At 39.2% G+C, this 23,042-nt stretch overlaps 2 protein-coding genes and 1 pseudogene across 3 annotated transcripts; 1 reads left to right on the forward strand and 2 right to left on the reverse strand.

The window, feature by feature from the left end:
• Positions 1-3,411: 3,411 nt before the first annotated feature.
• Positions 3,412-8,861, forward strand: LOC101306987 (annotated as a pseudogene). Its single transcript, XR_184129.1, has 13 exons — positions 3,412-3,521; positions 3,626-3,679; positions 3,759-3,829; positions 4,535-4,630; positions 4,737-5,176; positions 5,397-5,639; positions 5,736-5,836; positions 6,432-6,618; positions 6,725-6,896; positions 7,082-7,140; positions 7,593-7,758; positions 8,292-8,410; positions 8,517-8,861. The product of XR_184129.1 is annotated as a protein BREAST CANCER SUSCEPTIBILITY 1 homolog (transcript).
• A 352-nt stretch (positions 8,862-9,213) lies between these two features.
• LOC101298177 (peptide transporter PTR3-A-like) lies at positions 9,214-12,294 on the reverse strand. The gene is made up of 4 exons (XM_004289930.1): positions 12,162-12,294; positions 11,828-12,045; positions 10,318-10,889; positions 9,214-10,160 (listed from the first exon to the last, which is right to left on the reverse strand). The coding sequence occupies exons 1-4, from the start codon at positions 12,292-12,294 to the stop codon at positions 9,254-9,256; spliced, it is 1,830 nt and encodes a 609-aa protein (XP_004289978.1). The 3' UTR covers positions 9,214-9,253.
• A 2,396-nt stretch (positions 12,295-14,690) lies between these two features.
• Positions 14,691-22,867, reverse strand: LOC101307277 (peptide transporter PTR3-A-like). The gene is made up of 5 exons (XM_004292181.1): positions 22,735-22,867; positions 22,390-22,607; positions 20,692-21,263; positions 19,929-20,582; positions 14,691-14,934 (listed from the first exon to the last, which is right to left on the reverse strand). Exons 1-5 carry the CDS (start codon positions 22,865-22,867, stop codon positions 14,691-14,693), a joined length of 1,821 nt encoding a protein of 606 aa, XP_004292229.1.
• Positions 22,868-23,042: the final 175 nt, after the last annotated feature.

Below are 23,042 nucleotides of genomic sequence, written 5' to 3' on the forward strand. Positions count from 1 at the left end.
GGACTTTAGTCCTTGTCCAAACACATAAAGTGAGAGGGCCAAGGGACAAACAAAAGGCTCCAAGAGAGTAAAGACAAACATAACTCTCTCATATGATAATGGTCCAACAAGGAAGAGACAAAAGGTTTTGTGAATGAAAGAGACACAACAAAACCTATTCCTATATGAGGTCACATAGGTCAGCTGATAGCTTGGGCGGTGCATCACATGGCTTAGCAGCTGACTTGGTTTGTGTATCACAAAACCAGCTGGACTAAAAAAGGAGCTGCCTAAAAGTGCTTTAGTCATGTGCTCATGGGTTGGAAGAACAACACAACCCTAGACTAACTTGGAGCTCAAGCACGATGAAAAATGTTTTGCTAAAAGAGATTTGAAATTCAAATACTTGAAAAGCTGAAGCAAAACCATTTTAAATCTGCACGAAGTCAGACTCAGAGATTAGGATAGATACAACAGGGGTATCCACCAAATCTGGATAGCAAGCAGAGCTGCCATCCTGAATGAATGTGATGCACATGCATGAACTACCTGATGTACATGAGATAAAAACAAAGAGCCAGCTAATATATTAGTTTGCGTATCACAAACCTAGCTGGAGCCTCTAAGCTCTAGTCATGTGGTCACGGGTTGGAAACACTACACAACCTTAGACTGACTTGAAGCACCAAGGCAACGACAAATGTTTTGCTAAAGGGGATTTGAATTCAAACAGGGGAATTCAAACTAATGATACACAAATAGCAAAAGCATTTAGACATGCATACATATAGACCCAATAGATTAGGACAGATACACCAAGAGGTATCATCCGATCTAGGATGACAAGCAAAGCTGCCATTCTCAGTGAAAAACATGAGATGCATATGCATGAACTACCTGATGCACATGAGATCTTGGCATGTCTTCATTCTTCACTTGTGATATCCTTACCATCAGGATATGTAGAATTCTCAATGAAAAGCATCAGATGCATATGCACCAGTTACCTAGGCACATGTGATCTTGTCAAGTCTTCATTCTTCACTTGTGATATCCTTACCATCAGGATATATAAAATAGCTTGTGTCTTGTGTTTTGATCATAAAAGGGATAGCCAATAATCTTTATACCAACACAGTGTAGTATCATAAACAGCTATGCCCGGAACAAACTTGAATTTAAAATTACCCTCCTCCTGCCCCTTCGTCGTCGTAAGGGAGGGGGAGGAGAGGAGAACAATGAAGATCCATATCATACTGATATTCCTCAACTTTGCGGAAAATGTTTGATTCCAGATCATAACAACAGATTGCTTCACGCGTCTTCATGTAAATGCGATTCTTAGTGATCGACACCGACCAGGCGCTTCCATGATTTGTCCTCACACCACACGGGCAAGGTGAATATTCCACCATCATCATCACGACGGACAAGTTAAGACAAAAATAAATTAGTAACTTAAATGTCAGTAACAAATGACATTTAAGTTACTAATTTACAATTATATCTATTAAGGATATTCTTACAATTATACCATTGCCAACTTGTTAGGTTACACTTTAATGTTAACTTGCTACCCTATGCCTTGTTTGGTTTATGGATTCAAAAGGTTGGAAGAGAAAGTTATTCATTTCCTTTGTTTAATTAGCACATTTGGAAAAGTTCTGAAGCACCGCTTCTCTCTCTCTCTAGGTTTCACGACATAAGGTTCAGAGATCCAGCGAGCAACGAGGGCGGCGACGAAGGAGATCTTTGCGTCGACCCTTGCACAATCCCTCTTCGGTGGGGAGGTAGGAATATATCTTGGGGCGGACGACGGTGTCGATATCGAAGAGCGGTCTTGGGTGCGTGCTTTGATCGGTGTGGATCAAGTTTGAGAGGCGACGGTAGTGCAAATCGGTGGAGAGGGTTTGTGAAGTCGTCGACGGTCAGGCTGTGCGAGGAGGCAGCGGTTTCAGCGGCTCGTGATCGGATCTGAGGCAGTACTTTAGAGGCGACCTCTACTGTTGTTGACTGGAGGACGAAGGATTTGTCTCATCTCTCCTCCCTGAATTGCAGCGGTGTGGTGATGGTGTTGATGGTGCGATGGCATCGGGGACGCCCGCCGGAGGAGATGTTGAGGCTTTTCTTCCTAGGGTTGGGCCTAGTCTGTCATGGTCTTTTCGGGCCAAACGGACCAGGTCGAATGCCTAGGGGTCTCTTAGATCTGCTTCAATTAAGTTAGATGATTATGGGTTCCAAACTTTTGGAATAATATGTTAGAATTAGGGTCCCTAATTATTCCCGTCATGTTCTAGTTTTGTAGTTGTGGTTTGAGTAGACTCATGGTAGTTTCGGTGGGGTGTTTCAGAGCACCCTTGCATGACATACATTCTCGTGCCCTTGCGGGTATGTCATGTTGTAATTGTCAATTATTATTTTTTGTTTATTAAAGGCTTGACGTCCATTCCATAAAAAAAAAATCTCACATACCATGGGATTCAATCTCTCTCATATTTTCCTAACATTAATTACATCTTTCAAATATTATTTTAATAAATGTTATTACCAAATTATCCACATATTTTTTGAATCTTGAATATTTTATATTTTAATACTAAGGATATAATTGGTAAATTAATGTTATTTGCTTTTCTATCAATGCATAAACCAAACATTGGAAAGGAAAATAAAATACATTTCCTAGTTACTTTCCTGACGTTTCCCAAACACATGGTATGAAAACTAGTGGGAAATTTACTTTGCTATGTACACAAGAAAGACTAAGGAAGTAAGGAACCAATTTCTTTTCCATCAACCAAACGAGGCCTAAGTTTCATTTTAGCCAATTTTCTACCTTAGGTTTTCGTAATTAGCCAATTTACTACAATAAATATTATTTTTACCAATTTGCTACCCTATGTATTAGCCAATTTACTACATTTTTGTCATTTTAATTTGTCAATTTCTTTATCCAAACATTAATAATTTTGAAAATCTAAGGGTGAAAATAGTCACTCTTGAAATTTGGATAAGTCAATTGCCAAAAAGTTTTCATCTTGAACGTCTAAAGTATAACAAATTTCATGGAAGAGTAACAAGTTGTCTAAAATAAAACCTTGGTTAGCAAATTAGCTAATTTGAAAAACACATTGACTGAAATAAAACTTACTGACACCAACATGAAAGCTAAAGAGCTGAGGTACACTGTAGCAATTATGCCTAAAATGAAAATACAAAATACGGTAGTCTTACCTCCCCGGCGGGAAAGCCTGTCAAATAAAAGAGGAAAAGTGGCGCCACTCCGCTCAAAAATTCAACAACCCCGCTCTTTCCTACAGCCACGTGTCCCTCACACCTCCCCCACCAATAGAAACCCGCCTCTTCATATAAATCCCCCACACTCCACAGTCCACACCACCTCTTCACACTTCTCTAACCGCACACTTCCCAATGGCTTCAGATTCCGGTACCCGCCGCGACGGCGTCGTTTCGCCTGCGAACAAGAACCCCCTCACCTTTCACCTCCAGAAGCTCGGCCTCGAGCTCACTTGCCCTCTCTGGTTCGTAATCCCTTTCCTCCTCTCTCTGTCTTCGATTCCATCAGAATCGAACAGATCTTTGATTTTCGGAGTCTGAATCTTTGATTTCCGTTGTTGAATTGCAGCATGGGGTTTTTCAACCGGCCGACATTGCTGCCGTGCAATCACATCTTCTGCAAGTGCGTCTCTTTCTTATTTGACCTAATTTGATTAATCTGATTCTCGAAGTTCTTATCTTCTGTTTGGATTTACCTGCAGCGGCTGTGTGCCTAATCGGAACAATTTCGGAGCAGAGTGTCCTCTGTGTAATATTCAAGTTCTTGGCGAAGGTATGTGTGTTTTAGCCATCAATTAGGGTTTTGTGGTTGGAAATGGTAATTTTTCCCTAAAAGTGAATTGATTTGGGTTTGGAGTTGTTATCTTGATCTAATTAGGTTTCTGTGGTGGGAAATAGTAATTTTACATCGAGCCGGTTTCACATGGAGTGAGTTTTATCGTCATATGTGCATAGTATGAAGGGATTCCTGGAAATGGAGCCCCATTTGATTTTGATATATAATGAAATTGAAATGATTGATTGCTTTAGGGTGTAACAATGAATACATAAGTAGTCAAGGTTATTTTGAGAGTTTAGGTGATATTGTAGGAATGTGTTTTCAGAAGGCATTATCTAGGACAGCTCTTTATATGGGTGAGCAAAATGAGGAAGACAAATTCTTTTTGATGCAAATGGGGAAGCCTGTTTTCGAAATAGAGTTGTTACTTCAGAGTGTGCCTAGACTGTATCTCTTGGGTTTGTGGTCTGAAAGCTTTAGGTCTGAAATGATATATGACCCTAATGAAGCTTTAAATGGTTATTATATGTTTGGGCAGGGTTTGTGATCAAACAGTGTTAGCCGTTAGGTCTTGTTTCATGGCTGATATTCCTTATTAGATACCAAAAAAGTGTTTGGGGGAAACTTAAATTATCTCTCTTATAAAAGGAAAAAGAATATATAATTCCTTTCTGATGCAATGATTTTCTGGGATGATAGATCTGAGGCATGCGCCTTTTATGGAAAGCATAGTAGCAATCTACAAAGGCATGAAGGCCACGTACTGTACCAGCTCCTCCCCGCCTATATCTTCAGGTACAACATCTCAATAAACACACTTTGGAACTCCCCCACCCTCCCTGCTAATGTTCATACTTAATCAGGGGCTAATCATTGAAGCTTTGAATATATATCATTGCAGATGTTAGAACAGATTTGGCTCGCCCAGTTTCACAGGATGTCAGTTTTACTGGGAAAACAACGACTAAAGAACCGTTTGACAATTTCCAAGAGGGTACCATTTTTTCATCAAGGGGTAATAACCGAGTTTGGGTTCCATGTAGTCGGAAAGATTCTGTGACAGTTGGAATTGGCAAGAATGAGAAAGTAGATACCTGTAGCATGCCGATAGATGGTAACAGTGAAGAATTTGACTTGGGTACAGGACATCAATTTAATGGTGAGGTAGATCACAAGTCACCATTACCAAGTTCTCAAATAAGATCTGTAACAATGGATGAGTGTATGACTGCAGAAAGAGACATGAATCCTGTAGTGCATTCGTTGCTGGATAGTCCTCCTTCATTTGGTGATCCCAGAGGTTCAGATAATGATAATAGCTTTTACCAGCGCTCTGAGCAAGTAAGAATTGTCTAGCTTCTGTATTTCCTTTTCATAAGTCAGTGCAAATCAGCATTAATCCTTTGCATCATATATAGAAGTAATGTTTTTGTCCAAATGCTATAAAAGTATGAAAATTTCATCTTGACAGATTCTTGATAAATTTATGTTGGAATTTGAATGTGTGAGTCTTGAAATCATACTGTTTATATCCTTTTCATGATTTTATTTTTCCTTTCAGATTTCAGACAGTTCTTTGATCAGGGGGTCAATTAGGAAAATTGATGATAGAACAGGGCAGATGAGGCTGGATAGTTCGGCATCTGATACTGATGGTCATTTGAGGGAACTCAAAAGACAAAAGAAACTGGACTATGGACCAGTCTCAGGGTCTAATTCTGAGCTGAAACTTGGAACAACTTCTAACGAGTCTTCCACAATTAACACCATTTGTGCCTTTTGCCATTCTTCCACAATCTCAGAGGTTAGTTTCTCTCATACACACACACATGCTAATCTCAGTGTCTTTTTGTATACATGTCAAAAAGTTTAACTCACTATGATGAGTGAAATCATTCAGGTCACTGGGCCAATGTTGCACTATTCCAAGGGGAAATTGGTGGAGGGAGATGCGGCAACTGTTTCAGATGTCATACATGTTCACAGGATATGCATTAATTGGTATGTTCAAGCAGTATTTGTGACGGTGTTTGTTTACAATAGTTATGAATAGGGCTTTTGTTCAATTTAATAGTCTCACAAATATAATGCTGGGTTTATAATAAATAATCTAAAATGCTTCTTCAGCAGGGTTATAAATTAAAATCCTATTATCATTATGATCTTTTTTATATTGTATGTTTTTCAGTTACTTTGTCATGATTTATTATTTCAATTCAATATCAATCAAATATGACATGTAGCTATATATTTTCAGATATGCAAGCCTGATCTAATTTTTAATCTGTTATGAATTTTAGTTTCTATTGGATATGCTTCAGTGTTTTCTTCTCCTAAATGTAAAATGGATCCTTTTGAAATAAGTTAATTATTTGGTTCTGCATCCTTTTGACCTTGGAAGTCTATATACTATGTTTCATTTTATTTGAAAGGGAAAAGATGGACCAATATGTCCAAATCTGGTTTGAGAATATTGGTTCAGGGTCAATAATTTAGTACTTTAGAAAGATTGATATTTCTGGCTTACCTGATTGCTTTTAAAATTGTATGCTACTAAAAAAAATATCATGGATTTGTCATGGATTTTGAACTGCAGGGCACCTCAAGTGTACTATAAAGATGATACCATAAAAAATTTGAAGGCTGAAGTGACAAGGGGTGCAAAACTAAAATGCACTAAATGTGGGATAAAGGGAGCAGCATTGGGATGCTATGTAAAATCCTGCCGAAGAAGCTACCATGTTACCTGTGCAATTGAAATTTCTAAGTGTCGTTGGGATTATGTATGTTACATGCTTTATATGCTTTACTATGTCGTTTTGCTAGTTTTAAGTCTCTCTTTGAGACTGAGCCCTTAAAGTATATTTTGTGTGTTTTGGCTTGTTACAGGAAAACTTTCTGCTGCTGTGTCCAGCACATACGACAGATAGATTTCCCAATGAGAAGTTGAATCGTAACAAGAACAAGTATGACATCATTATCTCAGCAGTGTTTACTGTTTAGTTGAGCAGATATTTTTCTGTCTTGGTGCCACAAAATGTTAATTTTGTGATTTTGACTGGTAGCTCTTCAAGCTAGTCTATCTACTTACAACATTAAGTCAACAAAAGGAAGATGCTAGGAAAATGTTTCTTTGCATGCGGTTACTTTGTAGTCAGATGGTAGTAGCTTGTCAATGGTTAATCTAATTCCCTACTTTCTTTCAATCTGCTCACAGGAAATGTCAGCTCTCTGGTGGTACAGTAGCTTCAAATGGAGTGAACAACTGGGTTTTATGCCCTTCTGGTTTGTCTTCTGAAGAGAAGGTTAGTGCAAGAGAATTTCTCTATTTCTAAATCACTTGGTTCTGTGTTAATAGAAATTATGGGAAGGACTTTGAGATATTCTCAAAGTTTGGTTGAGCTTCTTTGCTTAAATAATGACCTTTTCTTTTCTTTCTCTTTTGAGGACCTTGTTGTGGTACAAATACTAGATGACTTTCAGTGTCTAAATTTATATGCATGACAGAAACTTGAATATAATGATATTATAAGAGTCTTAATTGGTTGTGCTTAACTGCAAGGCTTGCATACACTTGAATAGATTGTTAAGCTCCTTGATTTCAGGCCTAGAAGTACTCGATCTGTCAGTCTAATTTGCATATAGTGTTTTCAATGCCATGTTTTAGCTCATAACCTAAAAATTTTCCTTGCTTTATTAGAAACCTAATTTAAGTTTCTTATTGGTCTGAATTATATAAGTTTTCTAAATGATGCAGATTCTTCTGATCAACTTTGCTGAGATGAACTGTGCAACTTTGTCAAAGAGCTGGACACCTGATGTTACCCATGTGATTGCTGCCCTTGATGGGGATGGTGCATATGTCCGGACGTTTAAAATTTTCATGGCGATTTTGGCAGGAAAATGGATTGTGACAATCGACTGTAAGTGATGCATAGATATTCTACCTTGTTGCTTCAGTACATTTTTCTGTGGACTATTGTTTTGATTAAATTACTTGTGAATTTGTTTGAGCTGGATACCGACAGGATTTATGTGTAATTCTTTGCTCCTTAGTTTAGTATAGAGACTTTATATGTTGGCAAACCTTATTAATGATTCTTCCAATTAAGGTATCTTCCCCTTAATTCTTGTCTTTGAGTACGCCTCTTAAATTAGTATGTGGATTCTAAGGGTGACTGTATTCTAGCCTTTTCTTGCTTATTTGTTGGAGAAATGCATGTATGGTACTACTATTCAGAGCTAAATTGTGCATATTGATGTACAATCCTCAGGATTACGAAACAAATACGCATGCATTCTGGTAAAACAATTTTACTTTAGAAAGTAAAATCTCCTTAATTTGCAGAATTCTTGTCATGCATTTCTTCTCACGGCAATCTTAATATTCTCTTTTTAGCAAGTAACCTGGCTTCTTTTTATCCTTGGTGTTTAATTACACTGCAAATGGGTGCAGGGGTAAAAGCATGCATGGAAACCAAGCATCATGTGGATGAAGAACCTTATGAAGTTAATCTTGATAACTATGGGTGTCGCAGTGGCGCGAAAGCTGGCAGGCTTAGGGCACTAAGCAATGTAAGTTCCCCTAATGAATACCTTGTTCATCTGCAAATAGGAACTCATATAACTATGGGCATTAACCGATTTAACTTCCCTCTAATTGGATCATTTTCCTTTGCAGGATCTGAAGCTCTTCAATGGTTTGAATTTCTATTTTGCTGGTGATTTTATACTGGAGAGGATGGAAGACTACAAAGAATTGGTCCTAGCTGCAGGAGGTACTGTTTTCAACAGTAAGGAAGAACTGCTGGAAGCAAGTTGTCATGAAACGGGTGCTGCTAGGACACTGGTTGTGTACAACCTTGATCCCCCACCAGGATGCAAGTTGGGGGAAGAAGTTTCAATACTTTGGCAAAGGTCTAATGAGGCACAAGATATAGCTGCAAAAATCGGAGGCGAGTACGTCTTTCACACATGGTTGTTGGAGTCAATTGCGAGATATGAGTTGCAGCCAATTGTCTGTTGACAAAATGCCATGCAGTCACTGTTTGTTTTCTGAAGTACAGAACAACCATCCAGTAAAGATAGGTTGAAGATGGTAATCTGTATCCTTTTGTATGCTTCATTAGATCCATACTACCTGTGATGTCATATTTTGTATCATCACTCGTTTTGTTGTAATTGTAGTCGATAAATTTCAATTCTATTGAGCATCTTTGACAGTTCTATATTGTTCATAGTTCTGTATATTCTGAAATTCACTTCCAAGGTCTCAAATTCATACTAAAATATTACTGATAGAAATGCGAATATACAATACAGTGATAGACTGAGCGAAACCTAATTCATTCTACATTATGAATTCCTTAGCGTCTCAGTACCTTTGGAGCTTAAAGTAGCATACAGGGGAAGCAGTTATCAGCTTATAAGCAAAGGCGAAGTTTTTGACTGTACTGTGCCATCCAGAGCTGAAATGCTTTTGTTTGGCAAAGTTTCCATGGCAAATTCTCCCTCGGACCGCCTTAAATCTGCATTGTAAACATAGTACTTCGCAACCACGAGAAAGAAGAGGAAGTTGAGAAAGGTCAAGACAGCCAAAAACAGATAATAGTAATCGAAATGAGAGGTGTTTAGGTTATCCAAAATCCAACCCTTGGGTGTATGTTTCTTGGTGAAGTTGGAAACTGTTGATAGAATAAAACTACTGAGGAAGCTCCCAATTCCCAAGCTAGTAGTGAAATATGAGGTCCCCAAGCTTTTCATGCCCTCTGGTGCTTGATCATAGAAGAATTCAATCTTGGCTGTTTCCACAAAGGAATCAGCTATACCCATCAAAGCAAACTGAGGTAAGAGAATGAAAATTGTGAGTGGAACTATGTCCTTTTTGCCAAAGAGGTGTTTTTCTTGTATAACACTCAACCTCTTCCTTTCAGCCAAGCAAGCCGTGATCATGGTAATGGTGTGCAAAACAAGACCAATGCCCAGTCTCTGCAGCAGTGTGATCCCTCTTGGGTTTTTGGTGTATTTCCGGACTGCTGGAACGAAGTAGCGGTCATAGAGCACAAGGCTTATCAGCATGAAGATTGTTACAAATGCTGAGAGACATGCCGGAGGGATTTCAAAATCAGGACCCATCTTTCTGTTTAGTGTTGTGCCTTGCTTGACAAAAAGAGTTCCTATTTGAGCTAACATGGTGCTTGGTATGAATGATGCAATAAGAACCGGAACCATTTTGACCATTTGCTTGGTTTGTTCAACTTGTGTCACTGGGCATAGCATCCATGGTAAGGTTGGTCCACTCTTTACTGCTGCTTTGTCTAGGAATCTGCAAGCAATGCAGAGTTAGTTGTGATTTTAGAATGCTACAAAACAGTGAAACATTTGATCGATCCACAATTCGACATTCAGATAGACTACATTGTCAGTCACATCTCTACTATAGGTCTATAGGTGAAATTTACATCTACGGTTTAGGGTTTTACCTTAAGGAAGAGGAGTGGTCAATTCTGTATTTACCAGGTTTTGAGTACTCTTCCAAGCTTAGCTCATGAAGCTCTTTTAGGTCATCTGGGACAGTTACCCTCCACTTCCTTATAGCAGCCACAAGCACATGAGCTATTCTGCTGAAAGGACTCTCTGATGGCAATTTGTGCCTATAAAACTTGGTGCCAAATAAGAAAACCATGACAGAGATTGCAAGACCAACTGTTGGAAGACCATAGCCAAGGGTCCAGCCAACTCTGTCTTGTATGTAAACCAAGAATGTGTTTGAGAAAAGGGTGCCAAAGAATATGCTGAACATCCACCAGTTGAAGAAGGAGAGCTTTTGAATTCTCTCTTTAGGCTCATAATCATCAAATTGGTCAGCACCCATGGTTGATATGTTAGGCTTGGTGCCTCCAGTTCCAACTGCGATTATGTACAAGGCACAGTAGAATATACCTACTTGGAACGATGAGGCTCTTTTGTCACAATCTTCAAGTTTAACTCCACTGCCGCATGATGGTGGTCTTAGGGCGTGTAATGAAACCGCTAGGGTTAATAAAGACATCCCCTAATAAATGGTACAAAAGAGCAACACCATCACTTGAGAGCAGTTACTTGAAGTAAGAAGTGCATGAATCATGTCATATCTTTTCTATATATGAATTAGCGCATGTATGATCAAACTACCAGTATAGTTCAGCATGCTAAAGTTCAGCGAAAAAATTGAAACTTCGAAAGGTATCCATGCCAGGCTAAAGTTTAGCAATCTTCAGACTTTCACTAGTTCTGATAGTATTGCATCCACCGAAGATTTAACATGGATGCCTTCCGAAGTTTCAAGTTTTTCAACATCCCTCTCTTTGATCCAATTTTTACTTCGACCTCGTTGATACTAGCTTCTTCAGAGTCAGGTTGGGGGTTGTTGTCAATGGAGGTAACTCAGGTAAGGTTTTAATACGAATGGATAAAGTGGAAAAAACGACTGGAGTTAAAAGTAAAGAAGAGAGCACTAATGTCAAAGTTGGTGAAAATCAGGTCAAGACTGGTTATTTTCAATCGTGAAGAATGAAAGGGAGCTAACAACCTAACAGAGACTAAGTTATCAAACCATGAACCTTACCATCTAAACTGATTTTCATCAAAAGAGCAAAAGTGAAAGCTATAGCTTGAGTTACGAAGGGAGTTGCTAAATTTCAGCATATCCGAAAGCTACATTCTTCAGTGTGAAAAACTAAGCTCAGACCTTTCAACAACCAAGCATACTACTGACGTACAACCAACTTTTTTTCTTGTTCTTCTAGTTCTAGCTAGCTACGAAAGTTCACTTGGGAAAAAAGATCCTTAGGTTCATTCTTGTCCATTATACTCCCTAAAAGTAAAAAACTACGTTCTGCATGGGATTAACCATTTATTTGATTCTGAACATGAGGGTTTTAAAGTAGTGATTTTCTACAACAATTAACGATAACATATATGGTCGAAAATGAAGCCACAAATGTGAAGTACCACAAGATATATGGCGGAAGCAATGACAAAAGTCCAGTATCGGCCAAGATGAGCATCTGCAATATAAGCACCCAGAAGGGGTGCCATCCACACCGTCCCAACCCAGTTTGTGACATTGTTTGAAGATGTCACTGTGCCTTCATGCAGCTTCGTCGTCAGATACACCACCAGATTTGACGCGATTCCGTAGTACGCCATCCTCTCAAACACTTCATACCCTGTGCATAACAAGAACTCATACACATGCATGTTAATTGAAGCCTCTGAGGAATTTGAGCCAAAATCATATATTTGTGTATATATATTGATTTGATGATGACAACGTTGTCCATACCTACGATGAAGGAACAAGCTGTCCATCTGCCAGTGTTTGATCTCAGAACAGGTCTGCCTTTGAGATCCACAGTCCCATCTTGCGTCTGATCATCTCTTCCATATGCAGAGCCTTTCTCTTCTACCTTTGCCATGTCAATGTGTATGAAATGAATAATACTACTTGCTAGGGATGACTTGGAAGTTGAAGTTCATGTGAGCACCACATATGGTGTTTTATAAGTGATTAACCAAGAAGTTTTCAACTTAAAGTTTCCTCTCGCTTTCTTGCTCACCTGCTTTCTAGCTAGTTTTCTTTTGTTGCTAAATAGTACGTGCTTCCGTACCCTAAAAACCGTGATACATGAGAAAGCTAATCACGCTCTTTTTATACGCAACGTTTTGGAGTTAGCTAAAACGTTTTGGAGTTAGCTACTTGGTTTCGTCGGTCATACGAAACTAACTAAGCAGCAACTAAGCGAGAATCATCACACAATGTGAACAAATGCAAAGAACGACAAAATTAGGCCGAATATGTATATATAATTACGAATTTACTTGATACTATTCGTACAAATTATAACATGATCTTTTTAGATAAGGATTTTCTGTTTGTTTTAATAAGTCTGGAAAACATATATAGAAGATAATTTGAAAGTAACTAATTCATCTAGAGGGGTGCAATGCACTGTTTGTTGTCTAAATGTGCATGCGCGGATTGGCTTTTGGGCCTAAAAAGCTAATACGATCAATCGGAGAAGAGGGTGTCAAAGCCTCTAGGACTCCCAGCAGAATTTTATTTTTCTCTAATTACATAATAGCTAGCTAGCGGCCGGACTCTATACTACAACATACTTAATTTCTTATATACATACATACCTATGCTTACGCCATATTTAGGCAATGCCTATGTGATAATGCCGACCTTGAGCTTGAATCGTCATAGTATCTTCTAATTTTTCCTGCTTCTGAATCAATCGACATTGATAATCATTCAAAAAAAAAAAACATTGATAATCATTCAACAAACTGATGAGCTAGCAGTGATAGGGAGTGATGACACATATGCTAAAACAAGCCAAATGAGCCATGAAACTACAAACTACAAATTATCGAAGGATTTGTTCCTCTCTCTTGGCTCAAGACATCCTCCTTTTTTTTGTCAATGTCATTGTTTAATTGTTTACTCTTGAATATTATGCCAAGCTTGATATATAATACTCCACACAAATTATACTATGATACGAGAGTCATGAAAACAAGACGAAAAAAAAAAATAATCACCTTAAGTCGCCACTTGTCTCTATCGATCTAACCTCATGATGTTTACTGCTAGCTAGCTACTGTTTTGTTTTGCATGCAAATTAACATTATATATTAGGTTTTTTGTTTTGTTTTTTGTTTTTAATTAAATGAGGATTAGACGATATTAGCTCATCTGCAACGGCCGATCTGGGGCGACAAGCGCCCTCCCACAATCCCTAAAGAAACGGGGGCCATCGCCCGTCCCTCCATTTATATTTATTAAAGAAAAATAGAAAAAACAAGAAAGTACAAAAGGAAGGGAAGGGAGACCAAATTAAAACCTATATATTAGTTAATTTTGCGTGAAAACACTATATATTAGTTTTTTTTTTAATTAAAATAGAGGATTAGACGATATTAGTTCCTCTGCAAAGGCCGATTTGGGGCAACAAACACCCTCCCACAATCTCGAAAGAAAGGGAGCCATCACATCTGAGAACTCATCGCCTGTCCCTCCATTTATATTTATTAAAGAAAAAATAGAAAAAACAAGTATAAAAGGAAGGGAAGGGGGACCAAACCAAAACCTATATATTAGTTAATTTCATAGGTATCTAAGTTAGCCGGTTATGAATATAGAAATTTCCAAAAACTGTTGAATCGTGTTTCCAGTGTATTCTATATCAACTCGGATGATCCTAAAACAAAAATACAAATAAGTAAGCGCAATTTGATAAAACAAAAGTTAGTTATGTACGTATTGGTGACATTGGCAAATTAAGGCTTAAAGTCCAAGGAAAACGACCATAGTTTGTCCAGCAGAAAGCATCGACTTTCCACCAGATGATGAAGACGTTAATATTAATAATCAGCTCATTAGGGTTTAGGGGTACTGAACCCCAATATATACTTGATTGGTTCAAAACTTGCTGTCTCGAAGATGGGGACAACAGCACAAAGCATACGATAGCGAATAAGCTCATGTTACACAAGTTCTCAAGGCATCTTCACAATGATATATTTACTAATTCATTGTTTGCATATATAGGATTTGTAGGTGGGTACATATATACGAATTTCATATGATTTGACTTTTGAGTAAATCGTGAGTTCGTGACTCAAAATAAGTGATATATGGAAGGTTTCATCTTGCATTTATCATGCATGCATGAAAAACATTAATTTTTGAACCCTAGGGTTTCATACTTTCATATGCATTTTTACACCATGAAAATCTTGATCAGAACAGAGCGACTTAATTTCTAGCCAAGTAGGGGCAGGCATATATATAGAAGACTAAATGTTATCAGCTCATAAGTAGACTATTTGAGGCATCCTTATAAGCTTGAGCTGAATTTTTGCGAGGCAAAGTTTCCACGGCAAAGTCTCCCGTAGATTCCGTCGTGTCTGCATTATAAACATAGTACTTGGAAATCACGAGAAAGAAGAGAAAGTTGAGAAAGCTCAAGCAGGCCAAGAACAGATAGTAGTAGTCTAGATGTGAGAGGTTTAGGTTATCCAAAATCCAACCCCTTTTGGCATGTTTCTGTTAAGAATAAGGACTAGATGATTCGATGATATCTTGTATTTAATAGAGATTAGCTGTCAATTGTGATTTCTTTCCTAGAATAGTTCCTACAAGTTAGGATCATCGTTGTAGCTTCTGTATATATTGGCATAGCCATTGATTGAATGATATACACAATATTCAGACTCTTCTCTATTCTTTTATGGTACCAGAGCAGCGTTCTTGAGACCTTGATATTTCACTCAAACAATCCTCATGGCTGGCGATGATGAATCAAAGTCCCCCGAAATTGTGAAGGGATCAGAAACTTCCAAAGCTGCAGCACCATGGGAGAAACTCTAAATCACCCGCTCTTTCTCCACCATTCAGACCAACCCGGAGCTATGTTAGGTTTCTGAACCTCTGGCGGAGGACAACTACTCAACCTGGGCATCGTCGATGATGATGGCCCTCCATATCAAGAACAAGACAGGATTTGTTGATGGAACCCTAAAAAGGCCAACTATCAACGCAGAAGAACGCCTTCAATGGGACAGATGCAATACTCTTGTCAAAACTTGGCTGATCTCTGCTATGTCAAAGAACATGTCCAAATCTGTAATCCATTGCAAGGAGGCTAGAGGTATGTGGCTAGAACTAGAGGATCGTTTTAATCAAACAAATTCTGCTGCCTTGTTTCACATAGAAAGCAGTATACACAAGTGTGAACAGGGAAGCAATTCGGTCACCACCTTCTACACAAACCTGAAAGGGATGTGGGATGAAAAAGATGCCTTATGCTCTTTTCCTTCCTGCACCTGTGAAGCAGCTGCTGAGATTAAGACATTCATGGAAACACAAAAGACAATGAAGTTTCTCATGGGTTTGAATGAGAGTTTCGAACAAACCCGTAGCAATATAATTGGAATGGATCCTTTGCCAAGCTTGAGCAAGACATATGCCATTGTACTTCGACAGGAAAAGCAATCGGAAGTTGCAGCAGACAAGGCTACTGCAATGCCAGAATCTGCTGCCTTCTCCTTCAAGGGTTTAGGCCGAGAGACAAGTCTCACAGAGAAGGAAGCTGCTGACACCTCCGTCAATTCTGTTCGGAGAGGAAATCGAGATGTCCGTCGCCCAGAAGGAGGAGGCAGGTACTGTGAGAAGTGTGATATGACTAATCACAGTACGAAATATTGCAGAGCTCACATCACATGTTCTTACTGTGGTATGAAGGGGCACTCTCAACCATATTGTCGAAAAAGAAAGAATGACATTACAAATGGAGGGTTACAGCAGCCTAAAGCGAATCATGTTGGTACACAGAATGGCGTCACAGAAGGGCAAAGCGATGGTTTTCCTTTCTCAAAACAGGAATGTCAACTTTTACTTAACAAGCTCATAGCCAAATCACAATCAACTTCTGCCAATTTGGTCGGTAATATTCAAAACTATGAAGAATTATCGGGTAAAGTCCATCACCTCTCACAAAATAGCAATGAGCCTTTCTGGATTTTAGATAGTGGTGCCACTGATCACATTGTTTGTAGTCCTAATCTCCTCTCTTCTTATAAAACAATTCCTCATCGTTGGGTCAAACTTCCTGATGGCACTTCAGTGCGTGTTACACACATAGGCACTGTCGCTTTTTTCTCCTCATTTTATCCTCCATAATGTGTTATGTGTGCCACAATTTTATCTCAATCTCATATCAGTAAGCAAACTAGGATTTGATTCCCTATATGTCACTCTCTTTCTAAGGCAATTTTGTTTCATACAGGACCTACGATCGGGGAGGATGATTGGGACAGGAACTGAGCAGGAGGGACTATACCGCCTCAATTTCCCAGGGAAAGCAACATGCAATGCAGTCCACATTAATTCTGATACTTTGTGGCATCAACGTCTTGGTCATCCCTCGCCTAAAGCATCTTCTTTATTTCCTTTTCTTTCGAATAAGTCTTGCGATACAAACTCATGTTCTGTTTGTCCTCTTGCTAAGTTAACTCGCAAACCATTTCCATTAAGTGTTACTCGTAGTTCTTCCAGTTTTGATTTGATTCATGTTGACATTTGGGGTAGTTATAAAGTTCCAACTTATTCTGGTGCAAAATATTTTCTCACTATTGTTGATGATTATTCACGGAGCACTTGGGTTTATTTGATGCAACATAAGTCTGAAGCACGACCTTTACTCATCAACTTCATCCTTTTTGTTGAAACACAATTTTCCAAGCATGTCAAGATGGTTAGGAGTGACAATGGTGTAGAGTTTAAAATTCCCAATTTTTATTCCTCTCGAGGTATCGTTCATCAGACGAGTTGTATCAACACACCACAACAAAATGGTGTGGCTGAACGCAAACATCGTCACTTGCTCAATGTTGCTAGAGCACTTCTTTTTCAAGCACATTTGACGAAACCTTTTTGGGGGGATGCTATCTTAACCGCCACCTACTTAATTAATCGAACTCCGACTCCTAACCTTCAAGGACAAAGTCCATTCGAAAAACTTTTTGGTCATCAACCTAGCTATTCTCATCTTAAAGTTTTTGGATGTCAATGCTTTGTGTCAACGCACCCATCTCGTCCATCCAAATTTGATCCCAGATCTGTCGAGTGTATCTTCCTCGGATATCCAAATGGAAAGAAAGGATATAAAGTGTATAACTTAGTCACCAAGCAGATTCTATATTCAAGAGACGTTGATTTTCTTGAAGATGTGTTTCCATATCAACACAGAGTGGAGAAGTCTACGCAAAACTCTGATTCCCTACCTTATCCAATTGTTTCAAAATCCCCACTTTTTGACCTTGAGCCCCATCCTACAATCTCTCCAGAATCTTTTCCTACACTTACTCTAAACAATTCCAATTCCACCACCTTACCTCATTCTTCCGCTGATGACTCATTGAATCCCATCACCACTAATTCTCTATCTTTTTCATCTCCTCCATCTTCTCTAACTTTCCCCTCCAACTCACCGTCTACTATTCCTCTTGAAACGGAGCCCACTCATTCTTCTCTTGAAACACAACACACTCATTCATCTCCAACTGAAGTCCAGAACCCACGTTCTCCTCCTCAACCACCAATCCGACGTTCTACTCGCACCACAAAGATTCCTACGGCACTGCATGACTTTCATATTGAGGCGGCCCTGCCATCTCGTTCAGTCCCCTCATCCTCTTCGGCCGAGGTCGTCAATCCTGGTATGGCTCATAGTCTCTCTAATGTTCTCTCTTATACCCATCTCTCTAATCCTCATCGAGTCTTTACTGCTAACATTAGTTTGCACAGAGAACCTTCATCCTTCTCACAAGCAGTAAAAGACCCCAAGTGGAGAGAGGCGATGCGACTAGAGATTGAAGCCTTGCAGTCCAACAAAACCTGGAGTTTGGTGGCTCCTCCGGCACACAAACGACCCATTGGATGTAAGTGGGTGTACAAGATCAAGCTCAATCTAGATGGCACTATTGAGCGTTACAAAGCACGCTTAGTGGCCAAGGGATATAGCCAAATTGAGGGACTTGATTACAGAGAGACGTTCGCTCCTGTTGCCAAACTCACAACAGTCCGTGTCTTATTAAGCTTGGCTGCACAGCAAAATTGGCATCTCCATCAGTTAGACGTCAACAATGCCTTCCTCAATGGTGATCTTCATGAGGATGTTTATATGCAATTGCCACCCGGATTCGAACGAAAGGGGGAGCAACATGTTGTCTGTAAGTTACATAAATCGTTATATGGCCTAAAACAAGCCTCCAGGCAATGGTTTTTGAAGCTATCGGCCGCTCTCAAGGCAGCCGGATTCCGACAATCATGGTCCGACTATTCTTTGTTCGTTCGAAATCATCATGGCACCTTCACTGCTCTTTTAGTCTACGTGGATGATGTGATTCTCGCCGGGAATAGCTTAGATGACATCACAAGAACTAAAGCCTTCTTGTCAAGCCGATTCAAGTTGAAGGATATGGGAAAATTAAAGTATTTTCTTGGATTAGAGGTGGCACGGTCAAAACAAGGTATTGCATTAAGCCAGCGTAAATACGCACTTGAAATTTTGGAGGATGCAGGATTTTTGGGAGCCAAGCCTTCACGGTTCCCTGTTGAGCAGAATATATGTCTTACGCAAAGTGATGGAAAATTGCTGCATGATGCGTCAAGATACAGAAGACTAGTTGGGCGCCTCATCTACCTTACCATCACAAGGCCTGACCTTGTATATGCAGTACATACTCTTAGTCAGTTTATGGACAAACCGAGAGAGCCTCACTTGGAGGCAGCTTATCAGGTATTGAGATACTTGAAACAGACTCCAGGACAATGTATCCTCCTACCTTCTAGTGGATCTTTAGAGCTAACGGCATATTGTGATGCGGATTGGGCAAGGTGTAAGGATACGAGAAGATCAACTACGGGATATTGTATCTTTCTTGGAAATGCTCCAATTTCATGGAAGACAAAGAAACAAAGCACGGTCTCTCGTTCAAGTGCTGAGGCTGAGTATCGCTCCATGGCAACAACTTGCTGTGAGGTAACATGGTTGTTATATATTTTACGTGATTTGAATGTTAGACAAGTACGACCAGTGAATTTATATTGTGATAACAAGGCGGCAATTCACATAGCTTCTAATCCTGTGTTTCATGAGAGAACAAAGCATATCGAGATTGATTGTCATGTGGTGAGGGAAAAAGTGCAAAGGGGAATGATAAAGACACAGTATGTTAAGACGCAGGAACAGCCGGCAGACATCTTCACGAAGCCTCTGAGCTCGAATCAATTTGCAATGTTGTTAAGCAAGTTGGGAGTGATCAATATCCACTCCAACTTGAGGGGGAGTGTTAAGAATAAGGACTAGATGATTCGATGATATCTTGTATTTAATAGAGATTAGCTGTCAATTGTGATTTCTTTCCTAGAATAGTTCCTACAAGTTAGGATCATCGTTGTAGCTTCTGTATATATTGGCATAGCCATTGATTGAATGATATACACAATATTCAGACTCTTCTCTATTCTTTTAGTTTCTTTGTGAACTCTGCAACTGTTTTGAGAAGAAAACTACTGAGGAAACTCCCAATTCCCAAGCTAGTAGTGAAGTACGAGGTCCCCAAGCTCTTCATACCTTGTGGTGCTTGGTCATAGAAAAACTCTATCTTTGCGACTTCCACAAAGGTGTCAGCAATCCCTGCCAAAGCAAATTGAGGCAAGAGAATGAAAATTGTGAGAGGAACTGTGTCCCTTTTCCCAAACAGTTTATGTTCTTGTATAACACTCAGCCTTCGTCTTTCGGCGAAGAAGGCAGTCATCAAGATAATGATGTGCAACACTAGGCCAATGCCTAGTCTCTGCAGCAGTGTGATCCCTCTAGGGTTTTTCGTATATTTGCGCATAACAGGAACAAAGTAGCGATCGTAGAGCACAAGGCTTATCAGCATGAATATTGTTACAAATGCTGAGAGACATGCTGGAGGGATATCAAAATGTGGTCCGATGCTTCTATCTAGTGTAGTTCCTTGTTTGACAAAGAGTGTTCCTCCTTGAGCTAACATCATGCTTGGTAAAAATGTTGCAATCAAAATTGGAACCATTTTGATCATTTGCTTGGTTTCTTCGACTTGGGTCACTGGACATAGCATCCATGGTGTGGTCGGTCCACTCTTTACAGCTGCTTTGTCAAGAAACCTGCAGATAATTCAGTGCTAGTTTGATTAGGGTATATATTAGTATCAATTATCAAATAATTTGTACATGGAAATCTCGGGTTAAAATTTTAGGGTTCATGGAAATTTACCCTAATGAAGTGGAGTGATCAATTCTGACTTTCTCTGAGTTTGTATACTCCTCCAAGCTCAGCTCATGAAGCTCCTTTGGGTCATCTGGGATAGGAACCCTCCATTTTCTTATATATGCCACAAGAACATGAGCTATCCTACTGAAGGGACTTCCTGAAGGCAATTTGTGCCTATAAAACTTGGTACCCGTCAAAAACACCAAAATGGAAAACGCAAGGCCAATTGTTGGAAGACCATAGCCAAGTGCCCACCCCACATTGTCTTGAATGTAAATCAAGATGGTGTTTGAGAAGAGTGTGCCAAAGAAGATGCTGAACATCCACCAGTTGAAGAAGGAGAGTTTTTGGGTCTTTTCTTTAGGCTCAAACTCATCAAACTGGTCGGCACCCATGGTCGAGATGTTTGGCTTGGTGCCACCAGTTCCGAGTGCAATGATGTACAGTCCACAGTAGAATATTGCCACTTGGAATGGGGTGGCTCTTCTCTCACAATCTTCAAGTTTAATTCCGTGGTCGCATGATGGTGGTCTTAGGGCAGGGAGGGAAACTGCTAGCGTCAGTAGGGACATTCCCTAAAGGATAACAAAGCTCTTGGTCATTACAATTATAGGGCACAGATGTATACGCATGCATTCCGTCCAATTAGTCTATTGTATACGCATACAAAGAATATCATAGGTTGATGTTGATCTCACTAACATAAGTCATTATGTTTCAATAAGATCCATCCGCTATTAATTACTCAACACAGACCTCCAGAAATTGCATAAAACCATTTCAACATATCGTATATAAATCTCATTCATTATACTTTATATATCTCTATTAATAAAGCCAGAAGGTTTATTTGACTTTGTTAACGGTTAAATTTTTAAACTACCTATAATGCCTTTGATTGATTAAAACTTTAAAATCTGTCTTCTAACAGATGAAGGACAAATTAGTAATTGCAAATGTTGGAAACAAGAAAAAAAAAGAAGCTTAAAACGTGGGAGGTGGGAGAGAAATAAGACTTTGAACATAATTGTAATAGTAAAAAAAAATCACACACACACATAGTGCGGGTCAAGATGCTAATGATCGGATTAAGCCATTAAGGCTAAGCTTATTTTCTAGAATTTCGATCCGGATCCTAAAATACTCGTGACATGTTTTGAATGATTCTTTTAGTTAAAAGGTTTAACTTTATATATTAAATCTCTCTGAAGAATATGTCCGGTATATTATAAATTTACAAGTTTGAAACAAGCTAGTACTTTCATAAAAACTTCCGTCTTATAGTACATTCTGAGATCGATAGTTAACACTCGAAGAGGTAACCTAAAGTTGTGGTGACGACAATCAAACATTGTATATATACAGTTTCATAACTTGTCTACAATACTCTCATCTTTTGCACACCATTGGAGTGCGATCGTTAAGAGGCAGCAAGTACTTTTCATATTTTTATGTTATATGAACTACAAAAAGGCTTGTAATGTATGATCAAACTACTAGCATCTGGATTAATTAAGAACTCTTCGATCGGATGGGGGGTGGGTGGCCAACTTTGAAAGAACAAATTATGAAGGTCATTACGAAGATAATTAGATGCAGAAACCATTTGCATAGATCATTATGTTAAATAAAATTATAATCTTATATGTGCAATGCAAATAAACACATAATTGTTTGACGAGAGTGATGATGAATTAATACCACAAGATATATGGCGGAGGCAATGACGAAAGTCCAGTATCGGCCGAGATGAGCATCTGCAATATATGCTCCCAAAAGGGGTGTCATCCACACCGTCCCAACCCAGTTTGTGACATTGTTTGAAGATGTCACTGTGCCTTCATGCAGCTTCGTCGTCAGATACACCACCAGATTTGACGCAATTCCGTAATATGCCATCCTCTCAAACACTTCATACCCTACACATCCATGTATACATATTACATTGAACATCATAACAACAACATCCTTTACGCGTGAGATCGAATAACTGAAATGGAGTTGGAACTTGAGACAGATCGGAGGATATCGATGCGCATTACGTACCTACAATGAAGGAACAAGCTCTCCATCTGCCAGTGTTTGATCTGAAAACAGGTCTCCCTTGGAGGTCGACAGTCCCATCTCGTGTGTAGTCCTCTGCTCCATATGCAGCTCCTTTCTCCTCGACCTTTTCCATATCACTATTTCAATTAGGAAACAGATCGAATAGTATTTACTATTAGCTACCTAGCTAGGGCGTTGAAACTCATGTTATCACCTGCCTGATAATGCTTTTTATAAGGCGTCGGAAGTAATACAGGTTAAGTTAGTTAACCAAGGACCATAAAACTTTAACTCTAATCTTGAAGACG

The sequence above is a fragment of the Fragaria vesca genome, linkage group LG2 (genome assembly GCF_000184155.1).
Source record: "Fragaria vesca subsp. vesca linkage group LG2, FraVesHawaii_1.0, whole genome shotgun sequence".
NCBI lineage: Eukaryota > Viridiplantae > Streptophyta > Magnoliopsida > Rosales > Rosaceae > Fragaria > Fragaria vesca.

Excerpts from the sequence above, each read along its gene's own strand:
- LOC101298177 (XM_004289930.1), bottom strand. The coding sequence starts at position 12,294 with ATGGCAAAGGTAGAAGAGAAAGGCTCTGCATATGGAAGAGATGATCAG. Across the intron at positions 10,890-11,827 it reads CTTCCGCCATATATCTTGTG|GGGATGTCTTTATTAACCCT; the intron begins GTACTTCACATT and ends ACCATTTATTAG. Across the intron at positions 10,161-10,317 it reads GACCACTCCTCTTCCTTAAG|ATTCCTAGACAAAGCAGCAG; the intron begins GTAAAACCCTAA and ends CATTGCTTGCAG.
- LOC101307277 (XM_004292181.1), bottom strand. The coding sequence starts at position 22,867 with ATGGAAAAGGTCGAGGAGAAAGGAGCTGCATATGGAGCAGAGGACTAC. Across the intron at positions 21,264-22,389 it reads CCTCCGCCATATATCTTGTG|GGAATGTCCCTACTGACGCT; the intron begins GTATTAATTCAT and ends GTTATCCTTTAG. Across the intron at positions 14,935-19,928 it reads AAAACAGTTGCAGAGTTCAC|ACAGAAACATGCCAAAAGGG; the intron begins AAAGAAACTAAA and ends TCCTTATTCTTA.